The following is a 19,554-nucleotide window of genomic DNA, read 5'->3' on the forward strand; positions in this document are numbered from 1 at the left end:
ATTAGGTTTCAAACTTCTGACAGAGAACTGACTTTTAGAGAACACAGGAGACTTGAGTGAGGGACAGGCTCCATAATTACTGTTATTAACTACCTATACAAAAATAAAAACCAGTCCTCTGCTGTGAATTTAAAAGAACACAGCTTTATTTAGTATACAGTGATCATAACATCTCAGTACAATATATTTATAAAAACAACTGTATGTTAGCTCTCACCAGCAAAATACTGAAAACAGAAATGGAAATGCACTTTTGAATCCCAAAGGCTTTTCTCACCTAAAAATATATATCCTGGGTTTCTGATCTAAAAAGTCCTCTACCCTTGTACTTTAAAGCCCTAATGCATCATTTTTATCGGTTCAGGAGCTGTCTATGGATGTTATGTCATGTATCCAATAAGTCATCAAATTACGTATTTATAGATATGCCTACACAAACAAAAGCTGCCATAGTTTATACAGGCGGATCAGATTTAGTACAACCAGAGAGAAGTGCCACAATAACCACTAGGCTCTGTGAAGGTGTGGGGTGAGTTGCACTTCAAGCACAGGCAGAGGTCTATAAAAGGAATTCAGATTCTTAATTCACAAACATGATCACAGCAAGAAACAAAAAGGACAACATAACTATCCACCCCTCCACAACAAACCAGGCTTTGGCTATAAGAACTCCAGAGAAGAGGGAATTTAGCCCTTTGCTACTATCAACCTTTGCTGGTAGGGTATCTTTCTGGTTGCTTGAATCCAATGAAGTCTCCAATTGGGCAAAGTCTTTCCCAGCATGCTCTCCTTTGGTTTAAGTCATCCCTTTAAATCTGGAAGAGAGAAGCAGCTGCTCCCCTAAGGTGACTTGCGTGGAGTATAACCCTGTTCACTGCCCTGCCTTCTTCTCCAGCTGGTAAGTGTTTTGCTTCTGTTATATTTGACTTTTCCTTATTTACTATTTTAAGGAGTTGGCACAGCCATATGGTTAATTAGTGCCATAGCCATGTAACATGCCTTTCCATCTTTGCATTAATTCTTTCGGGTGCCAGAAAATTTAGGCGTAAAGCATATTTAAGCCTTAAAGGCTCAAATGACTGGTGATTTCAGAAACTACAAAAACTTTAAACGTGTTTCAAAGGTCTTCTTTCTTATGCTTTTGGAAATTCTGTATTATATAAACTGAATTCCCTTTTGGTCTAGGGTCTGGAAATCAAGGACCATGTTTCTGATAGTTTCCAAAGAACAAAGTTATCTTGGGCTCTACTATATAAATGTCTTTTGGCACTTCATTGATTCTTTAAGAGACTTGGATTTTTTTTGGCAACTTTAAATAAGAGCCTGTATTAAAAATAGAAAACTTATAATCTATTTCAAAATAAATGGCTGGAGTCCGGATTTTCTATGCTTAATTGTGTTGTGTCTGCAAGCATGACTCCTAGAATCAAAAAGCTGATTTTACATTGTAATATTTAATTTAATTACAGCAAAGATACTGCGCCTTTAAAAAGATACTACTGCATTTTAAAATAAGACAACATGGATCTAGACACACTGTACCTTACATGTGCTTGTTTTCAATTACTGCAAGGCACTCATTGAGGAATTTACTGACCCATGCTGTCAGCAAGAACAGGCATGCATCATTACGGGCTTAATTAAAGTTTTAATACTGATTAAAATGTTTTATTATTGTATTATGTTAAACTGCGCTGGTCTCCAACCTCATTAAGGAATACAGGATAGAAATTATTCAGGAGTTTCAGTCGTTCAGTTTAACAACCTCACTACTGTCAATGTTTGATTTAAATACAGTTTGATTAAAGCACACTTTCCTTTTGTGTTCACATGAAAGTGCAGAAAGATGTGGAATGCTGCTTAATGAGTATTTACTGAATATAAAATTGTTTGAGCATGTGATATGACCATCTCTACCCCTGCAGTAATTTACCTCAGTACAACTGCAAAGGGAAAACATTTAAATCATTTGGAATTGGAACACAGCTCAGTTGTGAAAGTTAATCTCATTACACATCTTGATTAAATTAAATGTTGAGTGTGCTATGAGTACCACTTTAAGTTTCCTGTCATTAGAAATTAATTGCAACAGTAATTAACATAAATGAATTATCTGAGCAGGCCACATACACTCCTATAGGTGTTCAAATGTTAATTCAGCATTGGCCTAGAGGCACTTACTTGATTATCACTCTTTTGCTTTTCATAAGGAACTACTAACATTAGCAGGTGCCTAGGTAAGGTTGCAAAGTGTTGTTAGGTTTTCACACAGACCTAGTCTCTACATTTAGTATAAAAACAATAAGCTGCACCAAGACGCTGTAGAAGTGAGATGTTTCCTACACAACAGTTAAAAAAGTTGATAGAATTAATAAAGTTCTAGCCTGGGAGAAATACAAAGGCTAAAAACAAAAACACAAAGTTTTCAATGGTTTTTAAGTTAAGCTGCATCTTCATTGTCAGCCCCAAATCAGCTCTAGATTCTGAGGGTGAAGAGGAGAAAAACAGTGATCATGTGCTTTTTAATTCTTTTTTTAAAGAAAAGAGACCTGTTTTTTTGTGTCTCGAATACTAAAAAGCAAGGCTCCGAGACATGCTTATGCAGGTGCATGTGCGCATTCACATACAAACTTCTGTTACTGTCAAGGCAAAACACTCCCCATATCATACTGGCAGTGTTCAACTTCAGTATTCTGCACCAGCTATTGGAAGAGATTCACTTAGAGAAAAATCTCCCATTAGTGCAGAGTACAGATAATAAATAGTGTTGTGAGAATCCCAGCGGAGAATTTTTTTTGTTATCATTTACTCATGGTGAGTAGTTTAAATTAAGAGATTACCAATGTGCCACATACAGCAACATGCTCCAGCATGAAAGACTCACAAGAAATACACAAAGACCCATCATCAAAAGTTAAAACAGCATAAAAACAGGCAACACACATCTGTATAAGTAAAGTGTTAAAACAACAATAAAAACTACTTTATTCTCCACAGTGTTTTCACTACAAAAGGCTCTGATTTTCAATCAGATGCACATGCTGGGAGCTTTACACCCATACAGAGCACCACTGGACCAAAAAGAGAGGCTCTGCTTAAGCAACGTGGTCCACCTTGAAGTATCAGTTTGGACAACTGAAGCTAATGCATATTTAGTAATGAGACAGCAAGGCGTACCTGCCTTCACTGAATTTTTATCATGTTCAGCTTACAGTAGAATATCCAAACCCCTAAGCAGAATTATACAGCTTGATCATTCTGCAGTTCTGAGGCAAACTACCTGTTCTGTCCATATTTTTTAGTGAGCTAAACATAAAATTCAGCTTCTGGAAAAATTCTGTGGCCTATATGTGTAGAGATCAGACTCAATTATGATGGTCCCCTGCTACCATTAGTGTAAAAATCTATGAAAATTTTGGCAATGTCAAGAATGTGATCAAAACTAAACTGTCTGAAACTAACCTAGGAATCACAGTAATTAGCCAAGGAACAATCAATGTAAAATGCCTTTAGAAATGTAACACTTCTGTAAACGTCTTCAACACTTCCCCTTGTGGACTGAGTATTAAAATATTAAACTTGAGCCACAGTTGGGAATTCATGCTATTTATGCTTAGTGAGCTTGTAAACATGGAATGTTTTGTTCTGAAATACTTGAGTAAAGTATAAGGTATATGCAGGTAAATTTTTTTTAATTTCCTCACAAAAGCGAGGATACGCTGAAGGCTTCAAATTGGGTTCATTGTCTCCTACGCCATCCATGATCTGTAAGGAAAGTGAACAGGTCTGTGAAACACCCTTAAGTATTAAATGGTTACAAGTCATAACTCAAGTTTTCAAAATTCTCTCTCCCTCTTTCTCTCTATGCTCAGAGAGTCTGACTTAAGACTGAACCAAACAGGAGGAAGAGAATCAAATTAAACTGTCAGACATTACAATAGCATCACAATGGATGAAAAGCTAAAATCTAAATCTGGTTTATGCATGGTGTAGGAGCTGTGTGGTGTTGGCAGAGGAGCTGTGTGGTGGTATGTAATCTTTAGGGCTCTACACTGTGAAAGGCACAGGTCCTGGGTATAGCCAAGTAACTTACATGCAACAAAAACTCTTCATCTGCCATCCGAGTTGAAACTCAGAAATCCACCCACCCAGCCTCTGGATGAGTATGCACAGGAAACGGTATGCACATGTAGTATTAGTGTGAGGTGCAGCACAGAGTAACTATTTCCATCCCATTATGGGTTTCTCCCTCATTACATACTACTGGTTGAACCAGCCAGATTTCCTGTAGGTTGTATTCCTCACCTCAAGAGGTCTCTGGGCCTTGGTCCTTACTCTTGTGTCAAAAATGGAAAAGAAGTAAGCTGCCTTAGACTATTATGTTAAATGCTTTCCTACTAGCAGAAATTAAACAACACGTATTTCTTTTTAAGGCCTTGTACAGTACTTACATGACCATTAGCTATATCAAGTAGGTCACGTAACCGACAGCCTCTGCTGTGCCGTCTTTCATAACATATGCTGTCCTCCAAGATCACATAGTCTGTGCCAAAAGACCTCAGTGTTCGGTATACTTCCTCTGGAGATCTCTTTGCATATATCTGATAAACCTGAAGAAACAGAAATGAAGGTTTAAGAGCAAAATGGGTTAATTAATACTGTAGATCTTTTTGTCTTAATTCATTATTTTTTCAACTTGATTCACAAGATAGAAAGAGATGGGAGATGTAGGTTAGAATTCCCTTCAGCTGAGAAGGACCTGGAACCCACACTTCCTGGGTGGTGAAGCCACTAAACTATTAGGCAAAGGCAGAACCACCACCTCCCCATCCTTGGACAATTACGTTTGAAAAACGAACAAGTCTTGCTCAGTTTTTTCAAAACCTACTTGTAGGTGCCTACTATGGAGAGAGGATTCTGGGCCCTGAAAGGACAGAAGCATCCATCCCTGTTTGGGTAGCCAAGTTCTAGAGATGCTGAGTTGCATCACATCTGTGTGCCTGCACTTCCTAGTAGTTGGCTTCAAGCTAACCAAGCTCCTTATTTAGCATGTGGGTTTTCTGATCACTGAGCTAAGGCACCTGTGTCCCACTATGTAAGAAGCCTAAGCACCTGACTTAGAGCTCTAACTCCCACTCCAAAGGCCAGGCACCTAAAAGACAAACCTTATGGCACTGAACTTGGAGATATCTAAGACCTCCCTTACATCTGGCCCAAAGTCTCCACTGCACTTCATGAAGTTTCTGGCCAGTTTCTTCATCTGGAGTTCAAACTCCTTGGGAGTTTAGGGGTATTTAAAGTAACAAGGGCTGTCCTACTTACTGTAAATCTTTCAAGTTCTTACAAAGTGAAATATGGATTTAAGAGTTTTCAAAGGTTGGTTTTTGCATGTTTCTAGTGTCATGCAGCTCAGCCTTACTTGATGTGTTTTGCTGCTTCAGCAAGAATGTGGGAAGAAGAATAAAAGGTCATAGAGAAGTTGAGTGAAATTCTGACCTTAATGAAGTCAATGGCAGCATAACCATTAACTTCAGTGGGACCAGAATTTCATCCTCTGGTTCTGTGAAAACCATGAAGTAGAGTAAGTCAGCGTTTGCTCTTGCTGCTGAATTAATATCCATGAATCCCTCATCAAATTTAGTTCTCTAGGGAGAGTTACAGAAGTGCGTTTTCCCAACATGACACATTAATGGAGGAACTGAAGTTTATCATCAGTCTCTTATCCCAGCTGACCCTTAAGAGCCAGGAAATGTTCTCCCCTGTTAAGCAACATTGCTATATTATTCAAATGGATTAAGACCAGTCTAGCACTTTAAGTTATGTATGAACACTTATAAAATTTTAGCTAAAACTTCACTCTCCACAAAGGAGACTTCTGACCTACTTCAGCTAAAAGCCACCTCGCTGGGAGCACTGAAACAAACATACTTTGGAGCATTCACTTAAATGTCAACAGATCTGTTCTGTGGCAGTCATGGCAGGGAAACAAGTTTAAACTTTCTCCATTGAAAATATCCCCTCATTTAAGAGAGATGTCTCTTAACTCATGCACTGATTTCCATGCATGACAATGGATAGTGTAGTTTACACTAATGAATAGGTACACTAATGAATATGGTTCTGTCCTGGGTGCTGGCCCCACACTCTTATTGCCCCACAATCCCACGGTCTCTATGGAGACAGGCCAGGATTTGCACAGCAGGTCATGTAGCTAGGTGGACAGGATGGAGCTGCAGGCAGGTGGGAAGCTGTGTCTGGGAGTGGAATGGGTAGGTGGGGCTGGGCTCAGGATTGTGGGACAGTGCAGGGCCAAGGATCAGGAGAGAGCTGCAATTCACTCCTCGCCTGCTCTTACCTGCAGAACCAGTGCCCGTCACAGGGCCCCTGCCCTAAGCCTAAGCCCTGTCCCTTACTGTCACTGCCCCATGATCCTGCCCTGTGATCCTAGTCCTGCCCGCCTGTCCTGCTTTCAGACACTGCTCGTGGCCACATCTCATCTGCCCAGCCACATATCCTGCCTATATGGGTCTTGGCACTGGTGGTGGCTGCAGGGTAGGTGGGCTAGGGTGTCCAGACAATGGGGCTGGGTTGGGCAGTGGTGGCTTAGCCGCTACATGGCTCCAGCCCTGCTGTGCGCCTGGTGGTGGTGGGACCAACTGCACATGCAGGACCCACTGCAGGCTGGACAAAATCATTTGGTGGGCCAGATCTGGCATATTTTGTCCAATCCTGGTATAACCTATAGCATGCCCTGGGTGGCCTACTGTAAATTGCAGACCTGAGAGATTCTCAGAATGATACAGAAAGCACAAAGGTGCCTAAAAATTACCTTTGCCATAAGCTCTTTCTGTGCTCAAGCTCTGAGGCATGGATATGTGACCCAAGCATTACCATGCAGAGATCCCTAGGTCTGCTTGTTCTTAACATCGCTACATACCACTAACCTGTGCTATGTAGACATGACCTAAAAAGATACAAGAGCCTGGACACAAGGTAGCAGCTGCCCAAGACATTAAGAGCTTCATGCACTAAACCAATTCCTTGATTCATAATTGACACTAGGAGCAATGAATGGTGATTTCAGTTTCAACATTCCATTAGTGTCCACGTTTCTGTGGGATGAAACCAGCTGAATGATAAATGATATCTAGTTGAGGAGCTCAGAAATGTTCTTACCTGTTTTGTTCTCTCTCGCAGACTCTTGTCCTCATAGTGCGGATGATTAGTCAAGATCCTTCCAGTACACAATTTAACTCCTGCTAATAGCTGCATGCTCCCAGCAAATGCTGCTGTCTCAGGAGTGTTGGACCTAAAAAATTATCATAATTTTGAGGCTATCCTGATGGTGGCTTGTTGGGTTGTTAAAATTACAAATCAGGAAGAAATATATATTGAAGGGAGGCTTTTCACCTCCCTCTCATTTCAGGGAACAGACTGTTTGACTTTAGTACATCTAATATTTCCCAAAGTAAAAAATATTTCCAATGAATCCTTTAAATAATGTTTCCTAAAAAATTGCAGTTTGTCAAAGACGTAAAAGGCATGCCTGTATGTTCATCCTCTGTGGTCCAAACGGACAGGCTCAAATATTCCAGACACAATTCAAGAGGCTTGCTGAAAAATTCTAAACCACATGCATATCTCGGATATGTGCCCAGAACTAAGCTTTTTGGGTGAAGCCTATTTCAATTTATAATAGGCTGCCTTGGTTTATAAAGCCTGTGAATATTTGGAAGCTTCTGCTACTGTGTGAGATAAAGTAGCTTTTCAAAAAATATGTTGTGATGTTTAATTTTCCAGCAATACAGTGTTGGACAGATGCAATCAATTTGAATATAAGAATTTTTTAAAATTGTTATTATCCCTATATTCATTTGGAACAATTTTTTGTTCTAACGTGAAGAAAACTCTTTCCACCTACTTCAGTTATGAAAATTACAACCAAGAAGATTCTAAACAAGAATTATTTGTATTGTACTAGTGCCTAGCATCCACAATCAGTATCTGAACCTTTCCCTGGAATTTACCACATAACTATCTGACAAGTTTCAGGCTAAGAATATAATAAAAAGGGGGATGCGGTAGCAAAACCCCCACAATAATTTAATGTACTAAAAATACAGTATATCTGCTGCCCAGCTATTGTCTACTGTTGGGTAGGCATGGTGCCCAAGATAGGTTTTTTTGGACAGAATAAATTATGGCAAGTAAAAAGAAAAACGGAAGTGGGAAAGGGATTTGTAGAATAAATACCTGAGAAATGCACCCCATAGGCCCACAATCAAGAAATTGTGCCATTCGTATCTAAATGTGTTTTCTTCGAAAGCTACTAAATGCACCTGCTAGTGTTTAAATATTTGCCCTCTGAAGCCTTGGCTGTAAATTATCACTTTTCTTTAAACTGAGCTCCATGATAAGGTTTGAAAATGTTAAGAGACAAGCATTGCATTTTGCTTCAGCCCTTCGGGAAATAATACTTAGGAATGAATGAATATTTATCACAAGCCTTTCCTAAAACTTCTTGCGCTGCCATATTAATCTCATACAAAGAGGCCAGAGATAATATTTTAATATGCCAGTTCAACTTTACTGAAAAACTAGTTTTTTGGTCGTTTATAAAACTAGTCTCATTTAAAATTCTGAAAATACTTAATCTCTTTTTAATAATTTATTTGCACTTAAAACATTCAAAGTCACAAGTGCCATGAAGAAAGTGTTTCATCAAATGAAAATGTATTAGTCTTGGAATTTAACGTTATACCCCTTTGCTCGTTGTCAGCTAGGACATCCCTGAACCAGCAACACGCACAGGACTTACCACTTGTGCTAAAGAGCCTAAGGGCTAGAATCTACCAAGGGGCCTAGGGTCAGTGTAATTTAGGTGTTAAAATTCAAAATTGATCCTCAAAACCCCCAAAAGTATTCAAAATTTTGCTGGTAAAGATCTCTAGGAGTCTAACTTTCTACTTAGAGAATGCTTCAGGGATGCCTCAGTTTTGTCAGTACTCAGCAGAGCTGCACTTACCTAATCCCTTGACCCAGTGATGCTCAACTTTAACTCTTTGGACGTTGAGGGCCAGATGAGGGGTGTGGAGTCGGCCTGTGGGCCAGATGGGAACCTTACGCTGCCTCCAGCCAGCCCCTGTGCCCAGATCAGGGCCCCCACCCACTTCCACACATTGATCTAGTGCAGGGGTTGGAAGGAGCCACTCCAGGGCGCACACCCAGGGCGTGGAGGATGGAACCAGGACAGCGGAGAGACATTCTGTGTCCTGCTGACTTAGGCTGGGAATGACAGGTGTGCCACTGGCACAACCTCTGCTCAGCAGCTCAGGAGCCCTGCTCCCCTTCTGCCTCTATCCTACCTGGGGTGAAACAGACAAAGCCCAGGGACTCCCATGCCACCAGAAGTAGGGGTCCAGCACACCTCCCTTTGCTGGCTGCCTGCAGTTAATACCTGCCTAACAGATGGCAGAGCAGCATGTGGAGGCTTGTGACCAGCAGCCCAATCGAGGATGGTGCAGCTGTTTGGTTGTGCTCAGCTGCCCTCGGGAAGCTCTGGCATCCTGGGAGGCTTGCAGAAGCACCCCTCCCTGCCTTCTGGCCTCAGCCAGTGTAGGCACCTCCCTGCCTCCCTCCACCAAAGGGCAAATGTGAGGTCCATTTGCTCTCGGTACAATCTGTGCAGTTTAGTGAAACCCATGTAGACTGGAATGATTGCACCTCCGGCTTTTTGAATGTCTGTACCTAGCCACAACTGCTGTCAGAAGTAGCGCTGCCCCACCCCCTTTGAGACAACAGTCTAATAACTAGCTTCAAGTCATTAGACCAAGTTCAACCCTTTCTTGTGCCCGAAGGGATTCAAACCTACTTCTCCTACCACTCTGGAGAGTGCTTTAACCCCTAGACCCTATGTTACTCTGGGAGATCACACACTCTCCACTCCCCCTGTTGAAGCCACTCCATTTAGCATGGAATAAATATTGGCCAGAGAGAGGGAGAGTGAGCATGACTTGCTAGCTTAGTGGAGAGCGTGATTACTCAGGAGGGAAGAAAACTAGATCTGGGGATCAAGCCCCTGGTTTCCTTGACCCCAGCTAAGTGCCTACCCTCCAGGTTATGTGTCCTACTCATTCTTTCTGGCCCAATGGATTCAGAATTTTTTTTTTTTGACAGGTCCTCCTCATCATGGGTTAGTGCTTTATCTACAGTGTAAAAAGGGAAGAACCACGCTCCCTTGGCCATATTTTAAAAGAAGTGATCCCTAGGCTGGTTATGAAAGAAATACTTAGGTGAAAGGAAAGATCTAAGCCTCACCTTGGTCATCAGTGTTTCAATTTACTAGCCTGGACAGCCTGCAGCTCAGCATGCTGGCTTTTTCTGAATGGGAGGAAGAGCAGCCCTTCACATGGACAGAAGCAGCTGGCTGGACCAACCAGAGGCAATTGGCATGCCATTGGCAAAACGTCTACTGGATCAAATGGCTGGGGAAATCAGTGAGCTCTTAGTAAAACATGACCTGGATCAGTCCTTTGTTGGCCAGATCCAATCCCTCTGTGAACTGGATCTGGCTAATGGGCTGTAGGCTGCTGACCCTTGCAATTAGGGGTACTGGGTGCCTAAAAGCCGGGTGTTGTCATACTGAGCACTGCAATGCCCACATTCTTTTCCAAGGCCTTTAGCTAACAGAGCAAACCTTCGCTATCTGAAAGAGTCAATGGAAGAGGACATGACACATTTAACCTGTATATTGCACATGCAGCACGATTCACCATGTTACATGCATCCCTCATTAATACTTCCTTCCACCTGATTCAGCAAATAGCAGCTGTGGTCTGTATCTAAAGCAACTAATGTGTTTCAAACTACTGAATGACACTTCTCTATTATAGCAAAACGAAGCAATTTTTACAAATGTCTGAACAAATGATGTATAAAATGAAAGGATAATTTGTTTTTATAGCTTTCTGCCAAGCTCTATATCAGGTTGGCCAACCTGCAAACAATTTATTTTGTAAGAAATGTCACTAAATAATGACAAGGACTTACAGGTCAAACTGATTTACATTATATAATTTAAATGTCATTCCAAGCAGACCTGATGGCATTTTGAACAAATAATCTAATTTAGTTTTGAAGCTCTAAGCTTCAACAAGTTAATTACTGTTGAACTAATGGGTAAACTGAGCACAGTAATATAATGTGTGAACCTTTGCTTTATCTGTACTTAAGAATTTATAGAATTATGTAAATACTACAGAATAGCTCATTAAAAATCAAAGGGTTTTTATAGGAATTAGGTGGCTAGGCTTACCCTGTGCAGGTTAAAAAGAGGTAGCAATTCTTTCTGTTCTTGTTAAGCTGCTAAACATTTTATGCATTTGTTTTAAAGAAGTCCTACTGAAAAGCAAATGTTGCAGTTACAGTTTGTGACACTAAAAATAGTGTGACTATTGCTATTAAAGTCTTGGTAGAACTGACAGCAGACTGTTGTGGAGTTTAGTGTTGTTAAAGCTGGCAAATCTCAGGTTACCCCTTCAGTAGAGTTCGGGTTTCAAGAATTCAGAGAAGGACAAATTAATGAACCTCAGAAAAAGGGGAAATTATAGAAAGGACTTCTCAGGTGCTCCATTTTAGAATGAGTCCTTCTGAAGAATGTCATTTTAGTCCCCAAGGACTATTAAAAAGTTGTAGGATTAGCTGAAATGGATAAACAGTAAAACAGATTTGGCCTGTGTACTTGAAAGACCACAAAAAATAAATGAGGAAGAATGTCAAAATACAATTTAATATCAACCTTGATTTTGTGTGAGCAGATCTTGCCCGTGCAAATTGCTGCACCCACAAAATGGGTACATTCTTATTTCTCGCATATTATCAGACATGTGCCTGAGTTGGCATGCCACATCAGAATCAAGACCTTGAAGTATGGCTCCTGGAGTGTAAGGAAAAAATGACAAAAGTTAACTGTTTATAAAGCTTGGCACATGTAATAGTTCTGGTATGAGCTCTCAAGTTCTGAAATCAAGCACATTGTAGTATGGGAAAATATCAATGTACAGTAATGCAGAAATTATCTACATGGCCAGAAGCTTTAAGGTTGTCATTAGTTAACATTAAGGTAAGGAGACTAGGGAAGCTCATTCTGTTGATATGATCACTCTACTGATATCCTTCCTCATCTCACAAATGAACTATTTTCTTAGGGAGAGAGACCAAAGTTAAGAATTTCGTATACCTCCTATTTAGGACTGTACAGTTGAGAATATGCTTAAGACATTGGTAGGGCTGTCTTAATTGTTTTTTAAAAACTACAGTACATAAGAAAACAAAGGAAAAAAGGAAACAATCAAAGAGAATTATCAAAGAGAATGTATAACTTCATAATCCTGCAAAATGGTTCAAAATGCTGTAAGAACACTACTGCAGAAGTACAAAACACTACATACTACTAAGTACACAACAATATTTTTAGCAAGGGGATATTTTGGGAAATGTATTTCTATATGCTACAAATTGGACAAACAATGGCTTGTTTATCATTAAGTTGTATACTTGGACATTTCTTTTAAAGTGTGTTTGAATATAGACAGATTCAAGGTCTTTTCTGATGCAGAAAGTCTGGAAAACAATCCTAATTCAATACTGTATATGACCAACTGGAACTCAGCACACTGAGTTTTAATGAATATATAATTAATTCCTGATAATGCAAGCTCTAACCATTAATTATAGGAGAACTACCAAGCACAGTATAATATTATTCTTCTACATACAAATTTAAATAAAAAAAAATCAGTCCCAACTTGAGGTGTATGTTATAAATTTGTTGTTGACTATAGTTAATGCACAAGTAATTAAATTTTCTTAACATGAACAATAATTTTCCAAAGCACTATAAATTCTACAGAAAAAATGTACTCTGTAATCGTCTGTCATGATTTAAAATGAAAAGACGACAAGCAGCAGTTTAGCATTCTCAGCACTTGGGAACACATGAAAAATTATTCCCATTGAATCTGGTCAAATCCAGTTCCCGGCTGGGACAAAAGCCACATGAATATTTTATGTATAAATCTATATAAAACTCTGTATATTGTACTCAAGGGACCTGAACTATCAAACATTTACCATCTCTTAATAAACAAGCAGTGCTAAATGGCACTGGCTAGTAAACATCAGTCATAACAAGGTGTCGATATAGCTAAAAGATACTAAATGATGGAAACAACATAGGCCCGCTTTCATGATATGTCATTGAAGATTTGTAAGATATTTTACTTTTGAATAATTACATTGCTCCTTTTAGGTTACTGAGCAGGGAAATAGAGCATTATGGAGCACAGGCACATTGCTAAGGGTGAGAGGTTTTTTAATTGCTGGATGACTGGTTTCATCAGGATTTATTCAAACATAAAATGTTAAACCCAAGAGTAAAGCAGAGGGGAAAAAATAGATGATGAAGGAAGAATTACACAGTACATGCTACAGACATTTAAAGGTTAAAATGTAGCAGATTCAGTTCTGACTTACAAAATAATTTTTTTGAGGGACATGGAACTATTTTCAAATAAAAGAGCGATGGGATATTGCAGAATTCAGAAAGCAGTCATTTCTAGAAATAATACAAACACCAGAGATCTGTAAACACTTCCAAGTGGTTTTGTTCACAATTGTCTTTCTACAAATTGAACCTGCAAGTTTAGCTTACAAGATGCTAGTCACAACACAATCCCTCTATTATCACAAACCTCCAGAAAACACCCTACTTAACCTTTTTGCACAATCTGTCCTCTATTAGCTGTCCCAAGGTACTCATACCCTAAAAACACACCCACTTCTGTACAGAGGTCCTAGGAGCTTTGTGGGAATGACCATCTTGGAGGAAGGATTCACTGATATGCCTCTAGTACAAACTTCAAATCAAGGCTCAATGTGAATAGGCTCATTTGTTTACACATCTTTCAGAAAGCACCTGTTTGGATAAAGTCTAAAGGCGCATCCCAATGAGCCCAAATGTTCAGCTTGCTTCACCTCCAGTTAAGCTGAGCATAGACCTGTAGAGATGCACCATGCATATGCACCTGTTCACTGCACTGCTAATTTGCAGCGTGATGGTTTGGCTTTTATTTTTTTGGCACTCGGAGATCCTAGTGTAAAAAAAACACAAACAAAAATGAAAACAAACCAAAAAAACAAATACCACTAAAAAAAAAAGCCATATGGTACACATGGCAGCAGTGTGTACTGCCAGAAAGGAAGCCTGGCTGGCCAGAGCGATGCTCTGGCTGCTGGCCAGACTGAGCAGCCAGCTCGGTGCTGCTGCCCTGGGAGGCATAGACGATTCATAGGGAGGGCATGTGCGCCCCCTGAAATTAGCCCTCTCTTGCTGGGGACTGGGGAGCACTGGCTGGTGTCCCCCATGAGAAGCCCTAGCGGTACTTCCAATTTTGCTGGCGGCAATTCTGGTTTGCTGCTGGCCCTGCTGGGGTTTGCCCCTCTCCTCCCCACATCACCCTCCCAGTCAACAATTGGCTGCTGGTGCCCCCTGGAGCCAGAAGGCACCAGTCGCCCATGCTGGGAGGCCTGCAGGTAAGGCAGCTGGAGCCAGCACAGATGCTGGTCCCAGCCTCCCCTATCCCACCCGGGTCATTTTGTCATGTGCCTGAGCCCATGTTTATGGGTGTGCCTGGGGACAAACACCAGCAGCAAAAATATGTTCCACTGCCATTTATCCAGTGGGAAATGCATACCCCACTACGTTTGTACTCATTAGGATGTGCCCTAAAGGTTTATTTTGGCCTGTTCTGAGTACAGAATTTAGCTTAGTGGGTGCACCAAAACTACCCTCTACTAAACCAGCAAGCCACCATATAGATGGCCAGCCACCATATCAAATTCAGTATGTTATTTGAGTCGCTTTAAAATCAAGGCAAGAAGCTTGTGCACACATGCTGTTTGAAGTCTGGATTTTCCAGTTCTACATGTAGGTGTCCCTCAGTATGTTTATGAACACAGATAAGTGTTCCCTTGGAGTGGTTTCAACATGGAAAGGGCCTATTGAAATACAAATGTAACAAAACAGCTTTAATTTGGACCCTGCTTTATCTAAGGTTAAAGTTGGGGCACTTAAGCTCACTTGTATCTCTACAGGCCTATGCTCAAGTAGCTGAGCAGCAGTTCCCTCGCCTCTTATGAAACTGCTCCAAGTGACTGTTTGTCCATGTCCTAATACTCAGTAAAAATATTGTAAGGATAAAAAGTAGACCAGATATGCCATGAAAGGTCACAAGAAGACTAAACACGAAGTACTTGGAGGCCCACTCGTGAAAAGAGGCATCAAAGAGCTAGGTACTGGTTAATAGGGGTGTGAGAAACAGGCTGTATTTGATTCGGATTTGGATTTGGCCCAAATCGGGGACAGGGATTCCATTGATTTGGATCACTGTCCTGATCTGATTTGGCTGAGTCTGAATCTGAAGATTCAATGCTGATTCAGACAGTCAGCAATTCGGACATGGACACAGCTTTAAATGTTTTTTCTACATACCTCAAGGTACCAGGTGTGGCTTGTGAACACTGCGATGGTGGGGCAGATAGGGTGTCCCACAGGAGCATGGGGGACCCCCCAGGGTGCTCAGCAGTGAACCCAGAAGTGGACCGGAAGTACTTCTGGTCCACTTCTGGGTCTGCTGCTGAGTGCATGGGCCCCCTGCATGCTCCCCAGCAGACCCAGAAGTGCTTCTGGTCCGCTTCTGGATCTGCTGCCCAGTGCGCTGGGGACCCCCACCCCCCATGCTCCTCTGGGACGCTCCATCCATGCCACCTTAATGGCATTCACGAGCCACCTGGTACTTTGAGGTATGTAGAAAACATTTAAAGCTATGTCTATGTCCGAATCATCTAATTTTTCCAAATCGATTCAGAGGGTTCCGATTCGATTTGGAGAGATTAAAGGGTCTCCTGATTCGATTCAGATTCAGAGATTTGGCCACTGAATCCGGCTGAATCTCTGTCAAATTGAAGCAGTGACCGCTCTGCACAGCCCTACTAGTTACCATACAATTTATCATGATAACATCGCCTTCTCCAAACTTGAGCATTTTCCAGTATGTCAGGTGAGAGACCTATCTGTACTTATCCAATCATGAGGGCTGATGGAGTCTGTTGGTTTCTAGACTTATTGTTGAAATACAGGGGTCTGCTGCTGTACCAGGGCAGAGCAGGCTAGTAAGACATTTGCAACTAGCTGTTGTTTGGAGACATGAATGTACTAATCCTTAGATAGCCCATTCCTTCTTAACTATCTCCACAGGTCACTATAGTTCACTGTTGTCCTGTGACAAATGGAAAAGGAAAGCACTATAACTAAGAACATTAGGCCAATATAAATAGCATTTAACTTAAATAAAGAAAAAAAATCCTCTTACTTAATCCAGTTCATCAGCTCCACTGTGTCTGGATCATAGAACTCTCTCAGCTCTGACAGCTCATCCATCATTCCTGGCCAGAACTAGAATTAAAGCAAAACAAAAAATGATAATAAAGTGAACAAACAAAGTTCTGGATGCTGAAAAAGAGCTCAATTACCAGCTGAATAGAAATGACTGGCTTGAGGTACTGATCTGGTCTACCTTAGAGATACGCTGCAAGGCTTATGAAGGAGATGTACCCATTATTGCAATGAAGGTAAACAATCTGGGAATCTGGTGAGGTTCACAGCTGCTGTCTAGACAGGAAAAAAGGTACCAGTTGTAGCCATTCCCCATCTCTCCGTTTAGGTGACTTAGATCAGGAGATGCACAACTTCTGAGAGAGTTTCAGGCAGGTTAAACTACACCTTAAAATCTATTTGGAAACTGAAGCTGGCAGTGAATGTGGTAGTCTGCTTCTAGAAGAGATTTTATGAAATTACAACAGCACTTAGGATTTGTACAGCGTGCCTAGTAGTTTGTTACTTATGACATACAAAAATACAAATCAAATGGATTCTCCCTATCAGAAAAACTGCTCATCTCCCAGTCAATACTACCATAAGCAAGAGCAGAGGGGACACTGGATAGCACTCAATTTAAGAGAGGGAGTTTTCTTGGAGAGTCCCTCAAATTTAGAATTCACTTCACACCTTTATTTGAAATAGCCCAGATCTGTTGACTTGCAAGCTGCTTTCATAGGCTGTTGGAAAAGATGATGAGAAAGTTGCTTGGGGAGATGCTTTCAATTTGACTGATTAGGCTGTGATTCTTTAACACAAGCCAGAAGGAGGCTGCCAATATATGTACATTTACTTTATTTTTAAATTTCTGCAATAGATGCTTACAACACAGGACAAATATGTCTTATGATTAAAATCTACATAATAAATTCTAGTGCTTTTGTGAGTGTTGTGTTATCCACAAGAGATTCCATGATATATTAAGACGATGAAAAATAAGGAGGACCACACAACTGAATCTGTATGAATGTATACCTCCAAATGAATAGGAATACTAATACTTTATGAGAGAGGCAAGGGTTGCTAAGGGTAATATCTTTTTATTGGACCATCTACTTCGTTGAGATAAAAGTGATCATATCTTCAACTATCCTTGCCTCTCATATTTCCTGGACCATCATAGCTACATTCCAACACTACTAATGCTAGCAGAGCTGGAATACTCCTTTCTAGATCAAGAAGTTAAAGCACATAATAAATAAGAGGACAAAAAGGATTTTGAAAAGCAAAGGGAATATACATAAATGAAAAAAAAACCCCTTTGAGGATGAACTGGTAAGGCTGCAGATCACCGGGGTAAAAGGGTACAATTAAAGAAGATAACTTTGTTAATGACTAACTGTATGTACAGATATTTGCTCTCCCAGAAGAGTTTCTCCTGGGAGTGATTTAACTTCTGGAGCAGCCATTCTTACTCTGGGGAAAAAAAGCCTGAACATCTGTACACTTATGGTCTCTCTTGGGAGAGTAAATACTCTCCCAGGAGAAACTGAATGTCTGCTGCATAAATGACTGATTGGTATCAGTCGTCACTTCAGAAGATATGTGTATCCCAAACCTGCTCTCTTCTGATATTGAGGTAGAGGTGCCATTCAGAAACTGAGGTGGAACAAACTGATAATTTAAAAAGCAGTGTTACCAGGTTCATATGGTATTCATCCAAGAATGAATGAGTGAATGCTAAAATCAAAGAAATTTAAGTATGAAGTAGTTAAGCTGCTAAAAAAAAATGCAGTTTCTCATTAAAAACAGCTATTCCACTGGAGGACAGGAGGGTAGCAAATATAGCTATGTTTAGAAATGCTCTGGGGGTGAACCAAGGAATTACAGACCAGTAAGCTTTTCATCTGTGCCTAATAAATTGGCTGAAATAGTAATTAGAAGTAGAATGAAAAAACATCTGGAAGACAGATATGCTACGACATAACTGGCACAGCTTCTATAAAATAAAATGATGTCTTAGATTGTTTGAATGTGGATAAAGGAAAAGTGGTTGACATTCATTTAGATTTTTAAAAGGCCTTTGACATTCATTTAAACTTTTGAAAGGCCTCTGACAAGATCCTTCAAAAAAGTTTGCTACAGAACTTAAACATTCCTGGAAGGAGACGTAGAGCATTATCATAAATGAAACACTGGCTTTAAAGGCAAATTTCAAACAGGCTGGTCTTGCTTTTCTCAGCTCTCCGGCCATTTAGATCTACTGTGGCTGAAGCAGAGACTGTCCCAGGAAGAGGATATAGAAAGAAAGATTAAGCTTTGTCCCTCACCAGTCAATATTTCTCAATGCTACCCACTCTTCCTGATGGCTGCCATTGGAGAAAAGAGCCACCCTCCTTCCCAAAATAACTGTCTCCAGCAACTACAGCCACTCCATAAGTAGCACATCACCAAGGATCAAAGTCCACACAACTCTGCTGAAGAAACAACCTAACTATTCAGATACTTTACAGGGCAATTATTAGTTTACCTTAATCTTGACCAGAACATACAGGATTGATAGTTCCATCTCAGAAAGAATAGTGCAGAACTGAAAGAGGGTCTTTGAAGGGCAATGAGAATTATTAAGACTTGAGAACTCTTGAAGAATGAAAAATGTAAATGACTGTTTACCCTGAAAAGGAAGTGATGTTGGTATTTTGTACTTTTAAAGGTATCAGGCCACTTAGGTGGCTAAATTTAAGAATTTCAATATTAATAATAATATCCTGGAAAATCACCAGGATATTAAATATCCCCTTAGAGTTACTGGATTGGAAACGATATTTGCGAATAGCTGAGAAGTGGGGTACTTGCTTAGGCAGTTAGGTCAGGTGCAGTTCCATGCTACCACTGCTGCCTTGTAAACACTCAACAGTGGGCTACATTGAGATGATCAATATGTTCCAACATACTCCTCAATTTTTGCATAAAACAGAGTTTCTGGCATAATGGGAACTTGGATTTATGAAGGTAAAGGAACTGATTTTACATACTAGTGATTCGTTCAGGAATGACAGACTTGCACAAACAAAGCCTGATGGATGATCTTGTACGTTAAAACATTAAGCACCCTGGAT

General features: G+C 40.4%; 1 protein-coding gene across 4 annotated transcripts in view; it reads right to left on the minus strand.

The window, feature by feature from the left end:
* DPY19L3 (dpy-19 like C-mannosyltransferase 3) overlaps window positions 1–19,554 on the minus strand; it is a 71,876-nt gene that overhangs the window by 5,401 nt on the left and 46,921 nt on the right. For 3 of the 4 annotated variants that reach the window (XR_016444280.1, XM_090063380.1, XM_090063381.1), the window contains exons 16-18: window positions 16,431–16,513; window positions 7,177–7,309; window positions 4,452–4,610 (exon numbers count right to left, since the gene is read on the minus strand). Coding sequence is in view for 3 of the 4 variants with exons in the window: in XM_090063380.1 (XP_089919506.1) it covers window positions 4,452–4,610; window positions 7,177–7,309; window positions 16,431–16,513 (375 nt within the window). In the remaining variant the exon portion in view is untranslated. Of the gene's footprint in view, window positions 1–124; window positions 3,766–4,451; window positions 4,611–7,176; window positions 7,310–16,430; window positions 16,514–19,554 lie in introns of those variants that run through there. The other variant, XM_090063379.1, reaches the window with a different exon arrangement.

The sequence above is a fragment of the Crocodylus siamensis genome, chromosome 9 (genome assembly GCF_052110815.1).
Source record: "Crocodylus siamensis isolate JL-2025a chromosome 9, ASM5211081v1, whole genome shotgun sequence".
NCBI classification, from domain to species: domain Eukaryota; kingdom Metazoa; phylum Chordata; order Crocodylia; family Crocodylidae; genus Crocodylus; species Crocodylus siamensis.